At 48.8% G+C, this 24419-nt stretch overlaps 2 protein-coding genes across 7 annotated transcripts in view; one reads left to right on the forward strand and one right to left on the reverse strand.

Moving 5' to 3' along the window:
* The window catches only part of Nt5dc3 (5'-nucleotidase domain containing 3), a 59398-nt gene extending 48386 nt beyond the window's left edge, over positions 1 to 11012 (forward strand). For both annotated transcript variants that reach the window (XR_003948574.1, NM_175331.3), the window contains exons 13-14: positions 4323 to 4387; positions 6554 to 11012. Coding sequence is in view for 1 of the 2 variants with exons in the window: in NM_175331.3 (NP_780540.2) it covers positions 4323 to 4387; positions 6554 to 6806 (318 nt within the window). In the remaining variant the exon portion in view is untranslated. The remainder of the gene's footprint in view (positions 1 to 4322; positions 4388 to 6553) is intronic.
* A 2804-nt stretch (positions 11013 to 13816) lies between these two features.
* Positions 13817 to 24419, reverse strand: part of Stab2 (stabilin 2) — a 166845-nt gene continuing 156242 nt past the window's right edge. For 3 of the 5 annotated variants that reach the window (XR_003948628.1, XM_030244958.1, XM_030244959.1), the window contains 8 exons: positions 23401 to 23563; positions 23180 to 23286; positions 21557 to 21676; positions 20648 to 20788; positions 19491 to 19598; positions 18653 to 18781; positions 16124 to 16240; positions 13817 to 14281 (listed from right to left, as the gene is read on the reverse strand). Coding sequence is in view for 3 of the 5 variants with exons in the window: in XM_030244958.1 (XP_030100818.1) it covers positions 14225 to 14281; positions 16124 to 16240; positions 18653 to 18781; positions 19491 to 19598; positions 20648 to 20788; positions 21557 to 21676; positions 23180 to 23286; positions 23401 to 23563 (942 nt within the window). In the remaining 2 variants the exon portion in view is untranslated. Of the gene's footprint in view, positions 14282 to 16123; positions 16241 to 18652; positions 18782 to 19490; positions 19599 to 20647; positions 20789 to 21556; positions 21677 to 23179; positions 23287 to 23349; positions 23564 to 24419 lie in introns of all 5 variants that reach the window. The other 2 variants (NM_138673.3, XR_003948624.1) reach the window with 2 other exon arrangements.

Here is a 24419-nt window from a genome sequence, read left to right on the forward strand (position 1 = left end):
GTTCGGCCCTCTGGTCTTCACCTGCCTGGTCCCCTCAAGCTCTGGTGCATTGACGCCCTCATTGGTACCACATTTCAAGGGGTGGGCTGTCAGATGAGTGTCTTTTCTCACTGCCCGGCCCTCAGCACCACAGCCCCAGTCTGGAAAATTCCATTATCTAGAGCGCTCCTGTGGTGGTTAGTTTCAGAGAATGTATCCCATTATTAAGAAAACATGTCCTGGGAGATTGGGTTTAATTTGAGGAAGAGCAGCAGAGTCATTTGGAGTTAAGCCTGACGAGTTACGCAGAAGAGTAGAAGTCTCTCCTTGGTCGTGAAGTACGTTTAAAATGGGTGTGGCTGCTGCTAGGAGAGCTGGTGACTTGTGGGCCTTTGCAGGAGGCCGCTCAGACCGCATACGGGCGGCAAATTTCTTTAAAGGCCAGGAAGCGGATATTATAGGGTGTGTGGGCTCTGGACTATGTCATAAGCACTCAGTGTTTCTCAGTACAGCCATTAAGTAATAATAAATATTTCTAGGCAGTGGTGGTGCATGCCTTTTATCCTAGCACTTAAGAGGCAGAGGCAGAGGCTGGTGGGTTTCTGTGAGTTCGAGGCCAGCTTGGTATACAGAATGAGTTCCAGAATAACCAAAGCTACCCAGAGAAACCCAAACCCAAGACCAAACCAACACCAACATCAACACCAACTGAACAAAAAGTACTATTGTGACTAATAACTTAGACCCAAGTACTTTAAATAGGCTTGATACTTGAGGATTGTTTGACAGTGTCCCTTGTAGAGAAGGGATGGCACACGAGGGTAGGTTTTCTCTCATGGGGACAAGCACATTTGATGCTGGTGCCGTGGGTTCTGGTGAGGAGATTGCTGGTGCGATGCAGTGATGGAGAAAGCCCTGGAGGGTAGGTGTTAGGGTGTCAGAGCCAGGCCCAGGAAGAGCTCTCTCAGGACAGGCACAGAGCAGGGTGGCCCTGCCCTGGGAAAGCTGCTCTGTATTTGCTCGGTCGTCTGTGGTCACGGTCCACTGGGTCCCACCATCGTCCTTGGGCGCCCTCTAACTTCAGGACCAGGGCTTACCTGTTCAGTGGATGAAGATGCCAAGTGTGGTGTCCTAAGTTCAGTACTGGGATTCTCAAAAGAGAATCCATCCTGCAGTTTGCCTCTGACCTCTTGTCTCCTCATGCTGACACATACATGCCCTCTCCCCAAGTAAATAAAGTGTACAAGAAAAACAAAAAACTTAAGAGAGTCAGGACTGGTGGTAGAGAAGCAGAGGCAGCTGACACGCGGTCTCCCCCATCTCTGGCAATGCTGACCTGGAGAATGGTTCTTGGACTTGGAACTTGAACTTGGATCTTCCAGTCGGCTCTTTCCATCTACAGAGCCTGCGCTGGGTTCACCTGAGGGCTGGGAGTGCAGAGGAGAATTTGCATGGCTTCTGGCAGCTACTCTGAGAAAGAGATTAGTTTTGGCACTTCGGCAGGCTAGTCACCACCCTGGAGACTTCCCTCTTGCAGGTGTGGCTCTGTCTCATTCACACCAGGCTGCTGTCAGTCTGTCATAGACCAGTGGCTTAAGTACCACCTGCTTCCTGCAGTTCCCCGACTGAGGTGCCAGCTGTCACTGTTGGTAAGATCTGGCCTCGTATGGTAGAGAGGTTGGAGAATTCTGAGGTCTCCTTTATCAGGCCGTGGATCTCATTGGTAAGAGCAGTCCCACTCAAGGAGTTAATTACCCCCCTAAGGCCAGACCTTCTAAGACCATGCCTTGGAGGTAAGCATTTCTGCTTAGGAATGTCAGAGATATAAGCACCCTATCTCTAGTGAGCGAGCTCCTTCCTGCTTATGTGAGGTCCCAGGGGCCTAGTTTATGGACTAGGATGGAGTGGTGGCCAGAGGTGAGGCTGAAGATTGGGTTGTCCCGGGGTTTTCTGTGGCCTGTTCCCACAATGGCTGCCCTCTTTTTGCCTGTTGTGTCTTCAGTATCTGGCACAGGGAAACCTGGAATTCAGTGGGCACTGAATGAACACAGGCACACATGCATGCACACATGCTCAAGCACACACACACACACACACACACACACACACACACACACACACACACACACATCTCTTCCCCTTCCCCATATTTTGCATGTCTAGAAGTTCCTTGAGGTACCCTATGGATTTTAGCTCTAGAGTCTGTGGTGGGTAATTTGTTAATGTAAAATGTGGACACCAGGGCTGTAGAGATGGTTCAGGAGTTAAGAGCACTGGCTGTTCTTGCAGAGGTCTCAGGTTAATTCCTAGCACCCACATGACATCTGTAATTATAGTCCCTGGGTATCTGATGCCCTCTTCTGGTCACCATAGGCACTACATGCATGTGATAGGCACAGACATACTGCAGGCAAAACACCCATGCACGTATAAAATAAATGTGAACCCTAACTAAAAACATGTCTACAGAACCCCTCTCAGAGCTCACAGTGGTGCAAGCTCAGGGCCCTGGTGCTGCAGTAGAGCACAGATAGGATATTGTCAGTGTCAGCTACGTCCTGGGTGGTGACAGATACCAGGCAAGAAATCCAAGTCTTGGGCTCAGCCGCGACAGGTTTTGTCTGGCTGACTATTGAGCTGGGCAGCAGATCTTTGACTGTCAGATGGGAAGCACGTGGTCTGTTGTATAGTCTTGTCCTCTTGAGTCCTAAGATTGCCTAAGGTGGTGAATTGAGGCAGCACCATGTGTCCCCTGCAGTTGTAAGTCCCTGACTCTGGTTGTTTGTGTGCCACATAATGGCTTGTAGGGTCCTGTCCATCAAATTTTTTTCCATCTGCTTACATTTTGACTCCTCAGAAAGTCATATTTCCCTTCCATTGAAGCTAAAGTAACATTAAGGGATATAGAAACTAAGACTGTTCCTCTCCTGTCTCGAATTAGTTTAAAACATGCTCATTCAGTGCTCATTTCCAGCTGTCATGGGCTTAGCTAGAATCTGTGGGTGTACTGCCACGCCCACCACGCCCACCACCCCCTTCTTGCCCATTTCTCAACCATTGCAATCTTATTCAGGGAGGAGAGGCAGTAGGTATCATGAAATGTATATTTAGAAAGAACAACACTATCAACCAACCAGACCCCCACAGAGCTCCCAGGGACTAAACCACTGACCAAAGTGTACACATGGGAGGGCCCATAGCTCCAGCTGCATATGTAGCAGAGGATGGCCTTGTCGGGCATCAATGGGAGAAGAGGCACTTGGTCCTGTGAAGGCTTGATGCCCCAGTGTAGAGTAATTCGAGGGCAGGGAGGTGGGAGTAGGTAAGTGGGTGGGGGAACACCCTCATTGAAGCAGGGGGGATGGGATAGGGGCTGGGGGGGCGACTGGGGAAGGGGATAACATTTGAAATGTAAATAAAGAAAACAGCCAATAAAAAATAGATGTAATGGGCACATCACATTTCATATGTGTATGTAATGTGTTTATATATAACATTTAATAAGTTTCATGTCTTCATAATTTTCTATTTTTCTTGATTAAGCTACACTTGTCTTAGAGTGGTGTATGTGCACGATAGTGTTCGCACACCTCCTCATTTGTGTGAGGTCAGAGGATATCTTGCGGGAGGTGGTTTTTTTCTTTCAACAGGGAAGAGCTCAGATCAACAGCCTTGGTGGCAGGTGCCTCTGTCTGCTGCACCCTCACTCCAGCCCTATGCTGGCTGTCTTGTTAGGGTTTCTATTTCTTCAACAAAACACCATGACCAAAAAACAAGTTGAGGGGAGGGTTTATTTGGCTTGTGCATCCAAGTCGCTGTTCATTACCCAAAGAAATCAGGACAGGAACTCAAGCAGAGCAGGAACCTGGAGGCAGGAGCTGATGCAGAGGCCACGGAGGGGAGCTGCTTCCTGACTTGCTCCTCATGGCTTACTCAGCCTGCTTTATTATAGAACCCAGGACCACCAGCCCAGGGATGGCTCCACCCACCATGACCTGGGCCCTCCCCCATCCATCACTAATTAAGAAAATGCCTTAGAGCTGGATCTTATGCATTTTCTCAGTCAAGGTTCCCTCTTTTCAGATGACTTTAGTTTGTGTGTCAGGCTGACATAAGAGCAGCCCACGCCTTAGGTTTCCAGTACTGGACAGCTGGATCTTCTCTGTGTGTCAACAAGCCAGGCTTTCACTGGGGAAAGTGGGTACTTCACACAAGTGCCCAACTGTTAGACTTAAGGAGGAGGAAGGATTCCTTCATGAAAAGTTTCCCATTAAATAACTCTTACTGCTAACGAGTGTGTTTGAAAGCAGAGCCCTGGAAACTGTTGGCTTATGTCCCTGCAGGTCCACAGAGACGCCGAGTCACAGCTGGTTTTACAGGAGTGGAAAAAGGAGAGGAAGGAGATGAGGTGAGCCTGTCCTATTTATCACCTGCCGATACCCATCCGGCCCTTGGTGTGTGCTGTGCATCCGAGGAGACTTCAGGAAGCATCCTATTTTAGCTCCAGAGTGTGACCGTGACTTCCCAGTATCCAGGATCAGTTCTCTGCTGATGGTGATGTGTGGTGTTTCTTCAAAGCCAGCTGCGATCTCCATCTGTCCTCTGCCTTTGCCATTGAAAGCCTTTTAAGAGGTGGCTTTTTGGTGTTTTTCCTCCGGCCTGACTAGCAGCCCAATGGTAGCTGGCTGTTGGGACAGTGCTGGAGGCTGTCTCTGAACACACAGGGATCCTCAGGGCTCCTGCAGTCTAGTTATGCTCCCTGCTGTTTCAGGAATGTGCCCCCAGCTTTTCTTGGTGAAGAAAGCCTTTGGCTTGTCAGAATTGTCATCAGTGTGTCCTTAGGGAGACAGTTGCCCACAGGGAGCCTTCCTGTGATGGATACTCACACTGTCTGTGAACCGAATGTGGTTGCTCCCGCCCTGGCATAGCCTGAGATTTAGAAACTGGTTGTTTCTGGGGTTCGGGTCCCTGAATGACGGCAGCCAGAGTTGACAAGGGATGTTGAGGGGTTCTGCGGGGCCGAGCCTGGGTCGAGTCTCTTCCTCAGACCGTTGGGCAGCCCAGGCTTCTTCTGAACTGATTTGTTTTGCTGTAAAAATGTGGAGTGGAGGAGAGTGGGAAAGGGGGTGGTGTGGTTTGACTTCAGGGCCGCTGTCTCTGAAGGCCTGGGCTCTGTCTGCAGTGAATGGGTCACTCACTTCTAGGGACCTAACATGCTCATTGAGGAAGCTTCACCTGACAGAGATTTCCTATTGGCTTCATGTCTCTAACATCGCCACATCTTTTTTTTAATGAGTAGGAGTGCTTTGCTTATGTGCATATGTGCAAGTCTGAATCTCGTGCTTGCCTTATGGCCATGGGGGTCAGAAGAAGACATCAGGCCCCCTGGGTATTATGGACAGTTGTGAGCTGCCACATGGGTGCTGGGAGTTGAACCTGGGTCCACTGTAAGAGGACATCAGATCCCTTGGAACTGGAGTAATAGACAGTTGTGGACTGCCATGTGGCACTTGTAATCACACCCAGGCCCTCTGGAAGAACAAAAAGTGTTCTTAACCACAGAACCACCTATCCAGCCCCTGTAAGCTTTCGTTTCAACGTCTTAAAGAGGTGTTGCAGTGAACATTTAAATACCATTTATGTTGTTTACCTGCAGCGACCTAGCTGGGGTTTTAACAGCTGTGATCGTATTAGTCGTCAGTGACAACAGACAACTGCTATTAGTATGTGACTTTTATGCACCGTGTGCAACAAGTTAAGCGTTTCCCATGTTAGTAAGGAATCTAACACCGTTTAAATGGTATTAATCCATTTTGCTGGAGTAGGCTGTGTGGAGGATGTTGATAGGAATGCACAGAGGTTTAACTGAAGAGGGGAAACACCGTGGCTTTGGTGACTGACTGACTGAAGATGCTGCAGGCTAGGCTAGGAGGGGGCGTGCGAAGCATTTGAAGGTCTGTCCTTGGAGGTGGAGATCAACACAATAATTGTAATTCCTCCAGGAGAGAATGCTTTACAGCATTTTATTTCTGTGCCTTGCTTAGTTCTTGGCACCATGGAGAACTCTTTGTCTCAGTAGCTCTGAAGCAGCTCTGCCCACTCTGATGCGCGTAATTCATGGTGCAACCTTGAAGTAGCATCTTAACTGATACAGAGCCAGGGATGTAAAACAGGCTATTTTGAGAGCTGGCTGGACAGATGGTGTTTTGTGGTTTGTTTATTTGTTTTGTAAGACAGGGTCTCATTGCTTAGCCCAGGCTAGCTTCCTAATCGTCTAACCTCAGCCCTCTGGTGTTAAGGTTACAGGCATGGGCCTCATATCTCTGTAGCCCAGGCTGGCTGCCTGATTTGACCTCAGGGGTGTGTGGGCCCCATACCTGACTTACAGGTTTTTCCTGACTGGTATTAGGTCTGCCCGTGGCTAGTTGGCTGCTTTTTCTTTCCAGTCGGTTTTGTTTTAAAGATATTTTTACTCAAGTTTTGTTTTTTCTTTCAAAAAACAAAAACAAAAACAAAAAAACAAAACCTTTAAAAACTTCTCTCTGTGCTTTCTTTTTCCTTCATGATATTTCAGAGAAATGACCAAAAGTTTCTTCAACGCCCAGTTTGGGAGCTTGTTCCGAACAGACCAGAATCCAACCTACTTCCTGAGGCGGCTGTCGAGGTTCGCTGACATCTACATGGCGTCTCTGAGCTGCCTTCTGAACTACGACGTCCACCACACATTCTACCCCAGGAGGACTCCTCTGCAACATGAGCTCCCTGCATGGTCGGACAGCCCGTCTGCCTTCAAAGCCCCTTTGCTGCAGGAGGCTCAGGCCAAGTAGTCCTGTGTTTGCCTGAGGCAAAAGCCAGAAGCATTCGTGGCCTCACAGAGGGTCAGGCAGCCTCAGAGTTGCTTCCCAGAGTCAGATGCGCCTTTTGTATTTTTTCTATCTTACTATGAATACTGTCCTGTCCAGGTTGAGGCAGGAGCTGGCCGCCTGGGGCCTCCCGGCCCTTCTCCACACAACAGTGTTGAAACCCTGATGAGACCTTGCTTATAGTGGAACCAGCAACGTGGGCCTCTTGATGAGTGAGACCTCTTGATGGCTTCTGACAAGTGAGACCTCTTGATGGCTGCCTGTGTTCCGTAGGTGGAGAGTGGACACTTCTTGATTCTGTGAGACATTTCTTGGTTGTTTACAAGCAGCACTGGGGACCGCAAGGGCGTGGTGATCTGCAGCACACCAGGAAGCAGGTTCCTGAGGGAGCAGCCCTACCTGTGGCCAGTTCCCCCATCTCCTGGTCCTAGGCTTTCAAGGACATTTTCCCATAAAATTCACAGCCTCCTGGAATGACTTTGTTGAGGGAAAACAGGAAGCATTTGTCACAGTGGCTTTGTCTGCCCCAAAGGGGTGATGGGTGGGCTCCCTCCTCCCTAGGAAAAGTGGGAGAAGACAGCCACTCGCACTAAAATTGCCTTTCAGCCAGTGTTTTGGACATTATAGAAGACAAGAAAGACTCAGCCTGTGGCCAGGGCTAGCCTGTGTGTTAGACATCCAGCACAGACAGCTCGCTGTGGGAATGCCACATTTCATGCTGAGAGCCAAGCTGGGGAAATTGCTTCTGTCCTTCCCCCTCTGGAGGGATGAATCCTTGATTACATCTGATTGTAGTAGCTTTGAACACTTTTGCTGCTTAGGCACCACAGGACTGGCTGCTCTGTTATCAACAGTTCTGTTTAATGGCGTTTTCGTTGCAGACGCCACGTTCATTGCAAATGCCACGAAAGTGCTCGTGGCCAGATTAGCCTTGTCACCTGGCCTGACTCATTTTGTGCTCTTGTGGCGCTGCTGCTGCTGCTTCTGCTCCCCCCCCCCCCCCCCGAGTCCCCCCAGGTAGGGTCTTGCTTTGGAGCCTGGGCTGGCCTTGGACTCAATCCTCCGGCCTCAGCCTCCTGCAACTGTGTGTGTGTGCATGCATGCAGAAGTGTAAAGAAAGGCAGGACCATGACGGAGACTTGTGGCGAGCGCTTGCGCTCTGGCATCTTAACCCGCAATGAGTAGATCTTAACCAGCTGTTGAGGGCTGCTCCCTTGGCCGGTTGCTGACTGCCTGGCAATGTGCAGAAGCTAACGGAGCTGTGCAGCATTCACTGTAATGCTGTGTGTTAGCATGGGATCTTTGATGTTGGTAGTGTTTAACATTGTTGTCAAGGTGACCCTTCAGTCTCCCTTCCCCCTTCTTGTGTTCTAAACACGGGGGTTCAGTATTCTGCTCCTTTTTAGAATGAGATGGGCATTTTTCTGTTCCTGTGTTCCCGTTCCCCAGTGTTAGCCATCGGGGGTTTTGGCAGCTGCTCAGTGTCAGGGTCCTAAAAGGATGCATGCTGCCCGGATGCCCTAAGCCCTAACTTGTGCTTGTAGGAGGAATCTTTGGTCGAATTGTCTACTCTTCTGGTGTGGACAGTTTCGAGGGTTTATTTACTCAAGATTGAGGTAGCGATGTTTTCTTATGCCTACAGTAGGCGACCTGAGCCTTGGGGGAGGAAGACATCTCCTGGGTTTGAGAAGTGAATCTTACAGCCTATTCCTGTCTGGAGGATCACAGTCCCGAGGTCTCCAAGCGTGGCAGTACTGGGATCAGCGAGGCTGTCGCACCAGACATGCAAACTGTGATCTGGCTGCATGGCTGGCACGGCATCCCTGCAGGAAGAATGGGGCGTTTTCCCTGTTACTGTCCTCATCTAGTGTAGCCAGGACAAGTTTTAGCTTGTCCCTGGGACTCTTGGCTGGGGTCTGACCTGCTGCGCTGTGGTATTTTCTTCTTTCTAGAGTATTCTAGAGTATTTCTAGAGTATTTTTGTACACGTTGAGGGCAGTACAAGGGGAGGTGGGTCTTTTTTTCACCTTTAAAAAAATCAAATTGTAGGCCGGGTGTGGTGGCGCACGCCTTTAATCCCAGCACTCGGGAGGCAGAGGCAGGCGGATTTCTGAGTTCAAGGCCAGCCTGGTCTACAAAGTGAGTTCCAGGATAGCCAGAGCTATACAGAGAAACCCTGTCTCGGAAAAAAAAAATCAAACTGTAAACCGAACAGTAAAATTATTTTTAATATCTTTAATTTGTAGGGTTTTGTTTTTTTGACATTGCTTAGACTGATTTTCTTAGAATCATGTGAACAACAATTCAGTCTAAGGGCAATCTCTGCCAGTCTGATGTCCAGCAAGGTCATGGTGCCATCAGGGGCCACTGGAGTAGTTTGCACTGCTTGGGGTTTCTCAGTTGGTTTTTCAGGGGAGAGCTGGCTTTAAAAATATCTCAGGTTCTGAGTATTTAAAGCTCTTGATTTTCCTCCTAAGATAGCACACCCTCCCCTCCCCTCCCCTCCCCTCTTCCTTCCCCCTCCCCTGTCCATTCCTCCCCTTCTCTCCTCCTCCCTGTTTCTCTCCTCCTTCCCCCTCCCTTCCTCTCCTCTCCTCCTTTGGCTGTCTACCCATGTCTGTCTCTGTCGTGCTCCCCACTTCACCATTAGTACACCTGCTGCTGATTTGGTCAGATCCCAGACTAAATTATAGGTTGCTTTGAACACATCAGCCCTCTCATTTATTGCAATGAGGGAGAAGTGAAAAGCTCTCGTGCCATCTACCTAATTTAGCTTTGGGTGAACTAAATGGCTTTCCCCTCCCTTCGGCAAGTGCTAAACACTACAGTTCCACTTTATCCAAATGCTCACTTGCTGCCAAAACCCTACTTGGGGGCTCTTGACTAAAATGCTCAAGAGACTACATTTGGCCAGCTGCAGAGCTCCTTGGTGGTTTTCTTCAGCTGCTTAGGGAGCCGATCCATTCTTTCCCTCCTGAGGACCTTCTTTTGTTTGTTAGTTTGGGACAGGGTCTCAGTGTGTAGCTCTGGCTGGTCTAGAAGTTACTATGTTGAGTGGGTTGGCCTCAAACTTATAGAGATCTGCTTGCCTCTGCCCCCACAGTGTGTTGGGATAAGAGGAGCATACCACCCGGCCTGGCATGATTTCCTTTCATTGGGTGGATTTTTTTCTCTCTCCTTTATTTCCTTGTTATTTATTTATTTGTGGTTTTGGCCTTAATATTTGTGAGCTAGGTTCTTGAGTTCAGCTAACATTTTAGACCACGGATTGGTTAAGCAAAGGGAAGGAAGAGGAGGGGGCCCTTTTCTAATAAGGGAACCATTTTCAGCTTTGCAGGCCATTCTGGTTGCCGCTTCTGTAGGAATAGACACACTGTTCCATTGGGATTTGATTCATCAGCACAGGGTGTGGCTTGCTGCCTCAGGCTGGGATGGCAAGATTCTCTGCTTAGAGCCAGTGGAGCAGCCTTCCAGTTTGGATAGTTAGTGTGAGGTCTAAGCCAGCGTGCTGTGTCCCCTTAGCTGCCCTGTCTACCATGTGTATCTGTTTCTGCACGGCCAGCGCTAAGCTGAGATTGCTTCACTGTGTGGATTTAAGCTACGAGTTGTTGCCCCTTTTCGTTACTCTGCTGGACCCAGGACTGAAGGCCGGCTCATCCCAGGGGCTGGAGTGTGGCCGGCTGATGGGTTTCTCTGCCTTGCCCCAGATCACATGCCTTTCCTGGGGGTGTATATTCCATGACTGTTCCCTGTGAAGGGTCGAGAGCCTGGTCTCTCCAACACTACTTTGGGGACAGCTCCAGAGCTCCCTTTGGGGCTCCTAAGACCTTCCTGTGCTTGCCCTGCAACAACTGGTCTTCCCCTCCCAGGTGTCCATCCCAGCAGTGTCCCTCAGAAGGCCTTCCTGCATGACACTTTTGTCTCCAGTCTGCTCCTCCAAAAGTGCCCCTGTATTCTCCTGTTAGCACAGGCTAGAGCTCCAATGTAGGCCCATTTCCTCACTGTTTCGTGTCGTGGGATGACTGTGCCTGTGTGGTATCAGGCACAATAAATACAAAGTAGGTTTACTATTTATTCGGAATGTGAATTTGCTATTTATTCTACGTGTTGATTGTCTATGTTGTGATAATGAACTTAAAGCCAAATAAAAGCTTGAGTTGTATCTCCTGGTATGTGTGTTAGACCTATCGGTTTATGGGTATTTAAGCCAGTTGCAAAACATGGTTTTCCCCCCAGATGTGAGACCATTTCTATGAAAATAAATCAAAGGTTAAAAAAAAAAATCCTAGGGTTGGGAGCACAGCTTAGTGGTAGAGTGCTTACCCAGCATGCTTTGAGGCCCTGAGTTCAATTCCCAGCTCCTCCAAAGAAGGAAGTGAGTGGACCCACAGAAGGGGATTGAGAAAGGGTGAAATGTAGATGGTTTCTGGGCTTTAGGATTAAGTTATAAATAGAAACTGTGTGAGCTTTCCTTGGGCAGGTGGTGGCTGGCAGGCATACACAGTGTGTGGTGATGTTGGGGGAGTTGGGGTGGGGTACACTGTCTTGTGGGACATACTGAGGAAATACAGAATTGAGGAATATTCAGAAAATTTGCTACTGGGCTTGGATGAGTTTATAAATATTGAAGGCCTTACCTTAATATATTTTAAGCGTGTGTGTATAGACTTGGCATCTGTGGGCACGCCACCGTGCCCTTGCTGTGCTGAACAGACCCTCATTCATGTCTCCTGTGAGTGTCGTGTTCCCAGTGTGCTCACTTCTATTTGTGTTGGGATGATGGATGCCACAGAGCCTCTAGCTAGTCTGTCCTACATTTGTTGTTTGGGGGATGGAGTTCCTGGAGATGTGCCACTGTTCCTTCGTGGTGTGATGTCCCTCTCTAGTGAACTGTGGTAGCTTCAGCCTTGGTATCCTGGGGCTGAGAGAGAGAGCTTACAAGACATTTTATGGCTCCCAGAACTTTAGATAGACTTGACTCGGCAAATCTTTAATGGGATGGGATGAATAGATTTGGGGTGTACAGGCAAAAGGGGGGGAAGTCTGAGGTCTGTTCAACCTGGGCTTTCACCCTGTGCCTACCCCATAGCGACTCCATCCTGCTGACACTGTGCCCTCTGATAACTGGAGAATGAGCCAGTAGGTTGGTTGGTTTGGAGGGTGCGTGGGTGTTACAGAGGTGGCTGCTGAAGCTTGCTGAGTTGTGAGCCAAGTGTCCATAGCGAGGAAGGACCAGAAGTTGACGGTATGTTGTTGAAATCTTTATCCCAAATACACAGATGCCAGTTTGCAGGCCCTGGGCTTGGGGGAGACAACACTCAGTTCTGTCCCAGTCCTAGCAAGTCCTGCCACCGAGGCTGCTCGGTCTCTCTGGATCTCTGCTGCTTATCTGCAAAAGTCACTGGACTGGTGGTTTTAAAGCCTCTTTATTCCCTTCCCAATTCTCTAATCTCAAGATTTTAAAATTTATTTTATCTATCTATCTATCTATCTATCTATCTATCTATCTATCTATCTATCTATCTATCTATCTATCTTGGTAAGCCTGGGTATCTATCTATCTATCTATCTTGGTAAGCCTGGGCATGGCAGCTGAAACACATGATCCCAGCATGCTGGGGCTCAAACAGGGGAATCTAGACTTTAAGGCTAGCCTGGGCTATGCAGGAAGGACAGGGAAGGAAGTAGAGGGGGTGAGGGAAGAGCAGCATGGTATGGCCAGATAACACTTCATTTTCTAATGGTACAGGGTACACTGTTGCACATAGCAACACAGCATCTTTCAGGGGTGTGTTGCATGGATACACCACAGCTCAGTCACATAGCAACACAGCATCTTTCAGAGGTGTGTTGCATGGATACACTACAGCTCAGTCACATAGCAACACAGCATCTTTCAGGGGTGTGTTGCATGGATACACCACAGCTCAGTCACATAGCAACACTGCATCTTTCAGAGGTGTGTTGCATGGATACACTACAGCTCAGTCACATAGCAACACTGCATCTTTCAGGGGTGTGTTGCATGGATATACCACAGCTCAGTCACATAGCAACACAGCATCTTTCAGGGGTGTGTTGCATGGATACACCACAGCTCAGTCACATAGCAACACTGCATCTTTCAGAGGTGTGTTGCATGGATACACCACAGCTCAGTCACATAGCAACACAGCATCTTTCAGGGGTGTGTTGCATGGATACACCACAGCTCAGTCACATAGCAACACTGCATCTTTCAGAGGTGTGTTGCATGGATACACTACAGCTCAGTCACATAGCAACACAGCATCTTTCAGGGGTGTGTTGCATGGATACACCACAGCTCCTTCATGCCAGATGATGGACATTGGTGTTCTGCCTTTTGACTGTTATGAACAATGTCACCATGAGTACATGTAAGCCTACAGGTGTTCAGTCTTCTTGGGTATGCACCAATGAGAGACAGTCCTGGGTTCTGTGGCAATCCACTGGACTGTCTGAGGGGCTGAGGCTTTCCCACAGTACCTCCACTAGACATTTTCCACAGTAAGGCCCGAGAGTCCTGGCTCCCCACACCCCAGCAAAGCTTGTCTTCTGATGGACCATTTGACCAGCGCTCTAGTGGGTGTGGAGTCTCATTTGTGTAAAGTAAATGCAGGGAAGCAAAATCAAGTAACTGCTAGGATGAATGTTGGCTAATTGGAAGGGCTCTAATTAGCCTTGTATATTAAGTATATTTTGCTTTCTTCTTTTTTTTATTTTTATTTTTATTTTTTTTAATTTGGGTTTTTGTTTTGTTTTGTTTTGTTTTGTTTTTTTGAGACAGAGTTTCTCTGTGTATTCCTGGCTGTCCTGGAACAAACTCAGTAGACCAGACTGGCCTTGAACTCAGAAATCTGCCTGCTTCTGCCCCAAGTGCTGGGATTAAAGGGGTGTGCCACCACTGCCCGTCGTATTTTGCTTTCATAGTTTGACACCTTCTAGGTACACAGTGACTTTTTCTGTTCTCACATTTATTGAGCGCACCCGTGTGGCAGGTACTTCTGGGTACTGGAATACAGAACATATGGGATGAAGCCTTGCCTTTGGTGCTTACAGTTAATAGGAGATACCACAGGGTCACAGCTACCCACAGATAGGGCAGAACAGGCCAAGCACCATCTGGAAGGTGCAGAGAGCCACAGTGAAGGCCCAGAGGAGGCAGAGGTATACTGGTGTCCTGGAAACATGTCCCCTTACCCATGACGACAACCCCAGACTAACCAGAGGGGTGAGGTATGGCTTCTGAGTTATCATACTTTAAAACAAATGATCCAAGTGACAGCTGGAGCAGGGGAGTCACCGTGTAACCGTGATGGCTCAGGGCTCACGTGGCTGTGGCTGTTGGCTGGCTTCTCACATCAGGACCTCAGTGCCCCAAGAGGGTCACTGTTCTCCAGCTCCCGTTCTCCAGAGTCCTGGAAGAAAGAAGGCAGTGGTGCTAGGGTTAGGATGCCTCTCCTGCATCCCTCCAGGGAGAACACTGCTCTGCTCTGGGGCCTCACTGAACCTTTGCTCATGGTGCTGCTTCAGACAGGGGGTGGGTGGGCCTAAAGCATGTGTGGTCACTGGAGCCTTCCCTCATACTGCTGCCTCACGTGAGAGCTGGCGGTGGGGGTGGGTTAGGTGCTGGCTAGGGCTGCTTATGCTGGGCCCATATATGCTTGAAGTTTTGCTGCTTGAAGTTGCCTGTGTGCTTCTCAATATTGCTTCCCTGTCTCTATCAGTACTATAGGAATACTTAGGTCCCAAGGAAGGTGTGAGGGTTGGCCATTTAACACTTAGCCACTGGTGATTAATAGAGTTATAGACACTCCTTCATACTGAAGATACTGAAGCATGATGACTGCAAGCCTTTGAGATGCTGAACTCAGGACACCCTACTCCCTGCCAGAGTGCTGCCATTAGCGTTGACAAGCAGCATTGGTTAGCAGAGGTTTCTGTTTGGGATGTACGGAGATGGGCAGGTATAAAAGGCAGAGAGTGTAGCCTGTTGGTGTCCTGGGCTCAGGAGTCCTGGAACTTGAGCCTTTGGGCCACTGGTTCTGACTGAGTTGAACTGAATCCTGCCTCTAGAAATGCTGTCCCTTTGCTTTGGGTGACTCTGTCATGCTTAAAGCTGAAGGTGCCCTTAAGGCAAAATATGGGGAGGTAAGGAGGTTAAGCCGTGATGTGTTTATTTTTCAACCTTCTGTGAAGGTAATTCTGTTGGCTACCACACATACGAATCCCCACAGGGTGTGGACTCGGGGTTTGCAGCTATTGCAGTAAAGCGTCTTAAAGTGTTTTGTAAGAAAGCTTTGTAGTGTTTTAGTGACAACCTGTAAAAATTGAACTACACAGCCAGCTATGGTGACACACACCACTTATCCCAGCACTTGAGAGAAGGTGAGTCTCTGAGTTCTGGAAAACCTGCTCTATATAGTAAGTTCCAGGCCCGTCAAGGCTACAGAGCAGGACCTTGTCTCGATTAGTAAATAAATACTATATTTAATGGGATTTTCAGAGTCATATTTTAAAAACAACTATACTATCATTTGTAGGAGAAATATGTGTTCTAAACACCACACTGACAGCAGCCATCTGGCTTTGGTTACTGCTCCAGAAGGGCTGTTAGTCCATCTAAGCCAAGACTACAACGTTGCCTCGGCTGAAAGAAAACAGCCAACCTGGGTGGTGTGCTAGTCAGACAAGGACAGCCAGTACACTGGTTGTTAAGGTTCTTCGTGGTTATGTAAGGGGAAAATGCCTTTCCCTAGCTTGTCAGTCCAGAACTTATAAAGATGACCTTTCCCATTCAATGTGAATGGGGTGCCCTTCATAGGGTTACGTCGGGTTAAAGTCAGGGTGCTCCCAACCTGAAGCCTCATCAACTTAATACATGAATGGCTCTTTGGAAGACTAGATCCGAGCATCACCTGTTAAAGATCTCAAGCAAAGACAACTGCCCAAGCAAGAAGTGGCTCTGCCCGGGCAGAGTTGATGAGGGCATAGCTAAGGGAACAACTTTCTGCAGGCTTACTTCTGTGAGTAGCACCCCTCCCCACCCCCCATATGGTAGAGGCAAGGCAGCCTCTGGTTTGGGGCTTCTGCCATCTCCCCGAAAAGATGGGGATTCTGATCAGGAAAGTGGCTTCTTGGCTTGCTGTCAGACATTCTAGAAAGGTGCTCTTCCCACGGGGTAGCTCCACTGATCTCTGCCAGAAGGTGGCATTCTGTACCCCAGATGAACCCTGGCCTAGAGTGAAGTGCAAACTCACGGTGAAGGGGTCACAGGAGGGCTCGGGGGCTGCCGGCGTTGAGGTCTCATACAAAGGGTTTGTGATACTCTCAGGCTGCTGCTTGCCAAAGGCCAAGGCATCAATGTCATCTTCTGACTGTTCAGAAAGAGAATGACAAGGGTTGAGAGGCAGGACTGTCCCCATCCCTGAGCCATTCTTCTCAGGAGCCTTCTCAGCAACACTGTTGAGATGACTGACTTGTGAGAGAAGGCACTGGGCCCACGGGACAGCTTACATATCTGACCAGGTGTGTCTCCCAATCTGGCCCATAGGACATCTCTACAGCCCAGAAATGTTCCCATGGCCTATGCTGCCAATTCTCTTACCGTAAGCATTGTTGAGCCTCTTGTTACCCTGGAGTTGTGTGGTCATTCCTGAACTTGGAAAGGTTATCTCTGATATGCATACTTGTTTTCCATATTCAAACATAATGCTTTGAATGTTCTCACCCATGCATGCCTTGAAATCTAGTCCCCTTTTGATCTATTTAGGTGGGCAGAAACTTGGTTGTGCTGTGCTATCTGCAGGACCTTTGGTTGAGGTCAAAGTGCACAGTGGGTGAAGTGTGAGCCAGTGGGATTGTGACTCTGAGCCAGGACTTGGCCCTGTCACCCTAGTTCATTCTCTGCATTGTGTGGGGAATTTGGACAGTTTCCCCTGTAGCAAGAGAGCCCTTACCAGGGGTGGCCACATGGTTTCAGATCATCCAGCTTTCAGATCTGTGAGCTGAACAGACCTCTAGGCTGTATGTGATCTAGTTGTAGTGTTTTGGTTATAGTAATAGATATTTTGGACAGTTGCCTCTGAGCTTATAAACAGGCAAGCTATCTTCTGGAAGGCATGGGCTGCTGCCTGAGGGCGCTGCACAGCATCCTCTGAGAGTGGAAAGGAGACCAGTGAAGAGTAGAGTCCACAAGGAAGGATGCTCAGCTGCTGCACGTCTGGAGATGTGTCTTGCAAAGGCTCTGGGTTAAAGTCTGGACCCCACCCTAGCATTCTTGAGAGTCTGTGGGACCTTTAGGAGGTGGGGCCTAGTGGGACAAAGTTTGGTATCTGAGGGGTGTGCCCATGAAGGGGACTTGGGAACCCTGGCCTCATCTTCTTCCTTTCTCTTTACTCTCTAGCCACCATGAAGTACTCGGCTATGTGTTCCTGCTACAATATGCCTTGCCACAGATCCAAAGGCCAAGTTACCAAGTGACCATGTCACCAAGTGATCATGAGTTAGAACCACGAGCTAACTTTTCTTCCACTTAGCTTCATTATGGTATTATGTTACCATGGTACCAGAAAAGTGACTGACACATGGGCCACCCCATGGTCAGCTCCAAAGCTTACTGATGATGTGAGTCAGACTCAACTCTACACAGAGAATGAAATGAGATTTGCTGGCTTGAGAATGAGGCTCTGCGGGTGTTTGACTCTGATCCCCAACTCTCAGGGCCAGTCTCAACTCCTGTGCCCACTAAGTTGGGCACCTATCTAGGGACTCCCCCCAGGAGGCAGGAGCATGGGTGGGGTGGTTATTCTCATTGCTATAACCAAACACCAGCTCTGGGGGGAAGGACATCTTTGAGCTAGCCTAGCTCCTGGAGCTGGCTGTCGGGGTGTACCTGGTGTGTGTTCCTCCAGAACCCGCTGTGTGGACTGACTGTGGGAGGCGCAGCCTGTAAGGGCTGAGGGGCTGCCTTTCGTGTACTGCAACACTCTTTTCCAGGTGTCACAGCTGCTGGCTTGGTAACGAGTGAGTCTGTCCCTGGCCTTGCTGCTTCTGCACTTCTCTAGTTAACATTTTAGCTTTCTGCTGTGAGCTGAGTTAGCACGAGACCCTTGTCGGAAGCCAAGTCATCCCAGGCCCTGGTCTTGGGCGTCCCAGTCTCCAGAGCCACAAGTCAATAAACCCAGGCTCTTTGTAAATAACTCAGAGCCACAAGTCAATAAACCCAGGCTCTTTGTAAATAACTCAGAGCCACAAGTCAATAAACCCAGGCTCTTTGTAAATAACTCAGAGCCACAAGTCAATAAACCCAGGCTCTTTGTAAATAACTCAGAGCCACAAGTCAATAAACCCAGGCTCTTTGTAAATAACTCAGAGCCACAAGTCAATAAACCCAGGCTCTTTGTAAATAACTCAGAGCCACAAGTCAATAAACCCAGGCTCTTTGTAAATAACTCAGAGCCACAAGTCAATAAACCCAGGCTCTTTGTAAATAACTCAGTCTTGGACATTTGGTGTTGTGCCAATGTGTGTACATGCATATGGATGCCAGAGGACAACCTCAGGTATGTATGTGTGTATGTATGTATGTATGTATGTATGTATGTATGCATGTATATGTGTGTATACACACACACACACACACACACACACACACACACACACACACCCTGATCCTGCCACATCAGCCTGCAGAGCACTGGGGTCACAGGCATGTACTACCTTTACATGCATAGAAACAAACAAAAGGCAGTCCCACCATCCCCTTCCCATTTCCCCCCACCCCTTACCTCAAAACGCCGGAAGCCAGTTGTTCTCTGGTTTAGCCGGAAGTAGGAGTAGGCAGCCAGAGCAATCGCACCAGTAACCAGGACGACAGCGCAGAATATGCCTGTTCCTAGGCCAGAGTGGGCAGCCGTCTGTACAGAGACAGGAAAGGGCTCAGTTCTTAAACTTCCCCAGAGAGGATGTCTGAGTGTACCCTCGCTTGCCCAGGCACCTTGGAGTGACTCAAAAAACAATGTGAAATGCGCACAGTTCTAGGCCATATCACTGCTGGGGCCTAGTATAACAACCTGAAGAGATACGGATACCATTTCCCCCATTTTTTATATGGGGAAACTGAGGCAGAGAGGATAAATACTTGTCCAAACTGTAGCTTTCTAGGAATAGAATAGGCTTTAAAGCCAGTCTTGTTTGGAGCTTATTTGCACAACCAACAAGCTATGGAACTTTCTATGTGCTCCTGGTAGAGTGTTAGGATACTAAGGATAACCATAGCTAGCCTTTCAGGAGCATGCAGGCTGTGCCAGCAACTGCTTTAAGGGCTCAGCGTTTCTCCATGCAGTCTCCCCAGGATGGGGAAGTGCTGTGAACCAACCCCTCAGCTCACACTGTAGCTGAGAAAACTGGGCTTCAGAGACACTCAGAGAAAAGTTTAGCCCTTCTCACTTCCCTCCCTCTGGGTCTCCTGACTCATCTTTCCCTTTGGATCAGCAAACTAGCTGGTGGGCTTCTGGGTTCTGGGGATGCATGTTGGACTTGGGGGTTTTCCGGCTCGTGGACTTCCGGGGAGTGCATGTTGGACTTGGGGGTTTTTGGCTCCTTGTCAGGAGCCTGAGCACTCACTGCGGCCGTGGGAGGAGCTTTCAAAGGTTCAGAAATGATATGGAGAACCCCGTTAGAGGCAATGATGTCCCACTGCAGAATGGCTCTTCCATCCACGAACCTGGCCTCCTGGGGAACCGGAAGAGAGTGCATGAGATCCACAGCCGCTTTCCCCTTGCCCCACACAGGCAGGTTTTCCACTTGGCTTCTCAGATCTGAGAGCCTAACCTCTCCTGTGTACTGTCAAATACCCACTGGCTTTGTGCCATCAAACAAGCTGACCCGAGGGCTGCAGAGAGACCTTTGGGCTTATTGCTCCAACCCATATGTGACAGATGAGCTACCAGAAGGAAACTGGCCTGCCCAAGAGTGCCTGAGCAGTAAGTGGTAAACCCGGAGGCTCGGGGTCACACTACACCTCTAGGTGAGAGGTGTTAAACAATGTGTAAGCGCTAGCTTGTGGTGTAGGTGTCACTGAGGCCACGTCCAGCCTGTGGAGTGACAGTCATATTCTAACAGACTGCGGGTGGCTTGGATGTGCACAGAGGTTGAAGGGGGCTGGTCTAAAGCACTGCAGCTTAGGACTCATCCTGTCAGGCCCAGTGTTTCCACATTACAAACTCTGAATGACTGGACCCCTGACAGCCTATGGATTAGAGTTCACAGTCACTGTGGTCCTCAAAACTGCCACCATCACTACCTCCACCGTCATCATTAACATTTTTCCACCCTTGTCCCTACTTATCAGATGAAGAAACTGAGCTCAGAAAAGCTGGGTAGGCTAAGTCCTTACAGCTAACGAGAGGCAGAGGTTCATTCCTGGCTCATCTGACTTGGAAGCTCAAGTGTTAATGCTTGAGATAGAATAACAAACTGACTGAAACAAAGGTAGAGAACAAAGCATCTTCAAAATAGTTTCTTTTCTCTGGCTGGGTGATGGGGTTTCATACCAAGACTCATTACTCAGATCTCGAGACCAGCCTATTCCCAAGGCTCTGGGGTGACCTGGGAGGATATGATGTCACAGCCACAGTTTGCATTAATACCACCCTGGCCTGTGGATTTAAAGCTGGGGTTCACATTATAATAGTTGGTATCAGACACGTGTCTACTCATGCCTGGAGCTTTGCAGGTATTTTTTTCTAGGTCTCTCAATAAACCCAGAGGACTTTTCATACTTGGTGGAGCTGGTCCTGGCTGGAGGTGATGAGCAGTTGGCTTCCCAGCCTAGTCTTCAGGACGGTACCATTGACAAGGTCATCGTAAAAGGAGACGTTGACATTAGTGAGGTGGTGCTCAATGTCCCGCCCAGACAGGCTCTAAGAGAAACAAAGCACACGAACAGTCATAGGTCTGGGCAACAGCTGGACATAGTGAGGTCTTCTTGGGTGTTTGGGGTCGTTCCCAAGGCTCATAGAGAATTAGCACAAGGGAAGCCATTTTCATTCTCTAAAGCGAGTTTTCTGGAGTTGTCTATTGTGCATTCCAGGCAGGCAGAGGCATCTCTCTCCAGCCCTGTGATTGGGTAGTACCTGGAGCTCACAGCCTGCTGGTCAGCCTCCAGGGCTGAGTTGGACAAGTCCTCTTTGAACCACATCATGCGGAAGGTTGGCGTGTCAGACTCACTTCACCAGGGGCCTCAACACTTCTCTCCTCCCTGGATCCTTGCCTCTGGCCCCTTATCTCTTTCCCTGACTTTGGGCCCAGCCTTGTGAGCTGTTGGTTGGTGACTCCTTGGCAAATGTGAACAGAGGACCAAGCAGCACTCCGCACTCCTGCTCCTTGCCGTGACCGGGTTAGGCTGCCTGGTTGTGAGAACCCTGTAGGACAGAGCCATCAACAGGCCAGCCGGGACCGCTGATAGTGCGGTGCGGAGACCAGAAGCAGTGGCTGCTCAGCAGATGTGTGCTGGATAACTGTCAACCACTGCACTGGGGCAGGGACTGTTGTTTTTCTGTATCTTTTCCTTCCTAAGTGCTGGGATGACAGGCCTGCACCGTTAGGCCTGGTGGAGTGATTTGTACCCTGTTATGGTAGTGACAGATAACACTCCTGGCTAAAGTGTAGGCACCAGGAATTCCACTCACCTTATTTTTCGGTAGCCCACTGTTCTGTGGCACAAACAGGGTGCCACTGATGGACAGGTCAGTCAGGTGTTTCAAAAACGCCCGGCCTTGGGCTGAGCTCCTGGAAAAAACCAGCACCTCCTGGGGAACAGAAGAAAGTGTCAGATGGGCTACCATGGTGTGGGAGCTGGGGTGGCTGGAGAAGCTGGAGAAGCCTCTGAGAATACCCTTTTGCTAGGCTAAAGTCTGACTTCCTTTGTACTTCCTATCACTGGCCTTGGCAGAGTATCGGGATGGCTAACATCCTAATGAGTCCTAATGTCCTAAGATGCTCTGGGTACTGCTCCACTGCACATTGTCTGAGACAGTGCTTGTGTCCTGCCATGGGTGACTGCTCTGTCTTACAGAGCAGCAGCTGGCTCCATGCTGAGTGTAAACCCATTGGCAGGGTGGTTCTGTGTCTCACGGATGCACAAAGACACCAACATCATGATGCACAGGCTGATAAACAACTCATTCATACGTGTGAAAAGGAACCGCCTGTGTACTTATGATACATCCTCTTTATGTAGACACAACCTCCTCACCCATAAAGGAAGAGACATCTAGCACTGGTCCTCACTGATCTGTCGTCCAGCCATCTAGCACAGTGCATGCATCTCATGATTGATGGGCAGAGAATGCCAGACTGTTTCAGGTCTTCAGCTCAGGGTAGTCCCTCTTGCTTACTGAGGCCCATTCAGCCGGAGTTGCCCAACCCCGAGCCTCACCTGCCTTGAGCCTCCAGGCTGCCTTCCAGGCTCTGTCATCGGGTTCTTTTAATATCTAACCACTTGAGGTGCCTGGGCACTGAGTCAGACCTCTGCCTTCCATAAGGCCTCTTTGAGCTTTGTGGCCTCTTTTGTAGCCAATCTGTCATGTGCATGTGTGTGTATTAGTGTGTGAAGTATAATAGATGGCCCAAGAGTTAGTATTGATGGTAGAATAAAAGAACCTGTGGTTGACAGTGGTCATATTATCAAGACTATAACTGACTACATGGTAAATTACAGCCAATAAAATGGACACAGCTTGTGAATTTACCGTTAATAAATTCTGATTCTGTGGACGGACAAAAATGTGTCCATTTGCTTCTGATATGATGTGCTATTGATATAAGAAATAGCCATGCTATTTACTTTGGTTTGGTCAGTTTCTTAAACCATTTTAGATGCAAACACAGGCATACCTGCATTGCATTGATGAATTGATCCATTCTTATCTCCTTGTACAAAGCTCAAGTCTAAGTGGATCAAAGAACTCCACATAAAACCAGAGACACTGGAACTTATAGAGGAAAAAGTAGGGAAGAGCCTCGAAGATATGGGCACAGGGGAAAGATTCCTGAACAGAACACTAATGGCTTGTGCTGTAAGATCAAGAATCGACAAATGGGACCTCATAAAATTGCAAAACTTCTGTAAGGCAAAGGATACTGTCAATAAGACCAAAAGGCAACCCACAGATTGGGAAAAGATCTTTACCAATCCACATGCTTACACTGTCAAAATACCAACATGTTTAAAGACCACAACCGTCCCAGGAGGCTGCCGTCGTCAGAACCTCCGTCCTATAGGTGAGGACAGAGGCAGACAGGGTACATACTGTCAGGAAGTTCGTGAGTGAGGGGAAGGACATGAGGACTTGCAGCAGGTTCCCATTGCAGGAGAAGCCATCGCCCACGTAGCCTGCCTTGCAGGTGCAGTTAACATCTGGAAGGAAAGGCACAGGGCCACGCCCAGTAAGGTGAGGCTTGGGCCACTCTGCTCACTCACTCTTGGGGATCGGCTGTCCAGGCAGAGAGCCTGCAGTGGACGGGCAATGACCTTTCATTCTGTAACAGAAGACGTCCCACATTTCACTCTTGTTGGTCCTGGTTCCGTAGTCTACAATCCCCACAATGTTTGCACATTTCTTAGAGGCGTAGATCGTGGGGTAGGCAACCCGCCCACTCTCCAGCCAGCCAGCTGAGCAGAGGTGATACTTGGCCTGCAGAGACAGGGAATTGGCTGGATTATGTGTAACATCTTGTTTGCTGTGGAGTCATTTGGTTAGTTCTGATCCCTACACAGACTGTGCACTCTATGGGTTCTACACTAGAACCTGGAACATAGCAGCTCACTAAATTTCTGTCCATCAAGCTGTTGGATGAATGACCACGGTACTCTCTTGCTCTTTGTGCCCAGGACTTTCATGCTTCTATTTTGAGAAGGGATTTACTTCCAGCCATTTACCCCAGGGCAAATGCTTATGAATAAAGCAAAACTCTGATAGATGACAGAATTCTAATTCATCATCACCATCACCTTCACCCCTGTGTGGCTGTAATTTTAAAATCCCTATCAGATAATAAAGATGATTGAAGTACAGGGTGATAATGTTTGCCCCAGGAACTATAATCAACTACAAAACTCCCAGTGCCAGGCATGGGATCCCACTGTTGATCAGTGAGGTCCAGAAGACCCCCAAACAAGATAGGCTTTTGTGATTGCTTTTGCTTGTTTCCCAGAACCTGGGGGTAAAAGCCCCTTGTTGAAGACACTTATTTGGACATAAGACTTGGAAGAATCAAACTAGAACTGACTTGGAGACCTCCTTCCTGAGAACCAGCTCTTTTTTTATGATTTATTTATTTGTTTTATACATATGAGTGCACTACCATTGCTCTCTTCACACACACCAGAAGAGAGCACCAGACCCCATGTGAGCCACCATATGGTTGCTGGAAATTGAACTCAGGACCTCTGGAGGAGCAGTCCGTGCTCTTAACCGCTAAGCCATCTCTCCAGCCCGAGAACCAGCTCTTATAGCATCGGAAGGAGCTGTGCAAGCTGCCAAGGGGGGA

This window comes from Mus musculus, chromosome 10 (assembly GCF_000001635.26).
Source record: "Mus musculus strain C57BL/6J chromosome 10, GRCm38.p6 C57BL/6J".
Lineage (NCBI taxonomy): Eukaryota > Metazoa > Chordata > Mammalia > Rodentia > Muridae > Mus > Mus musculus.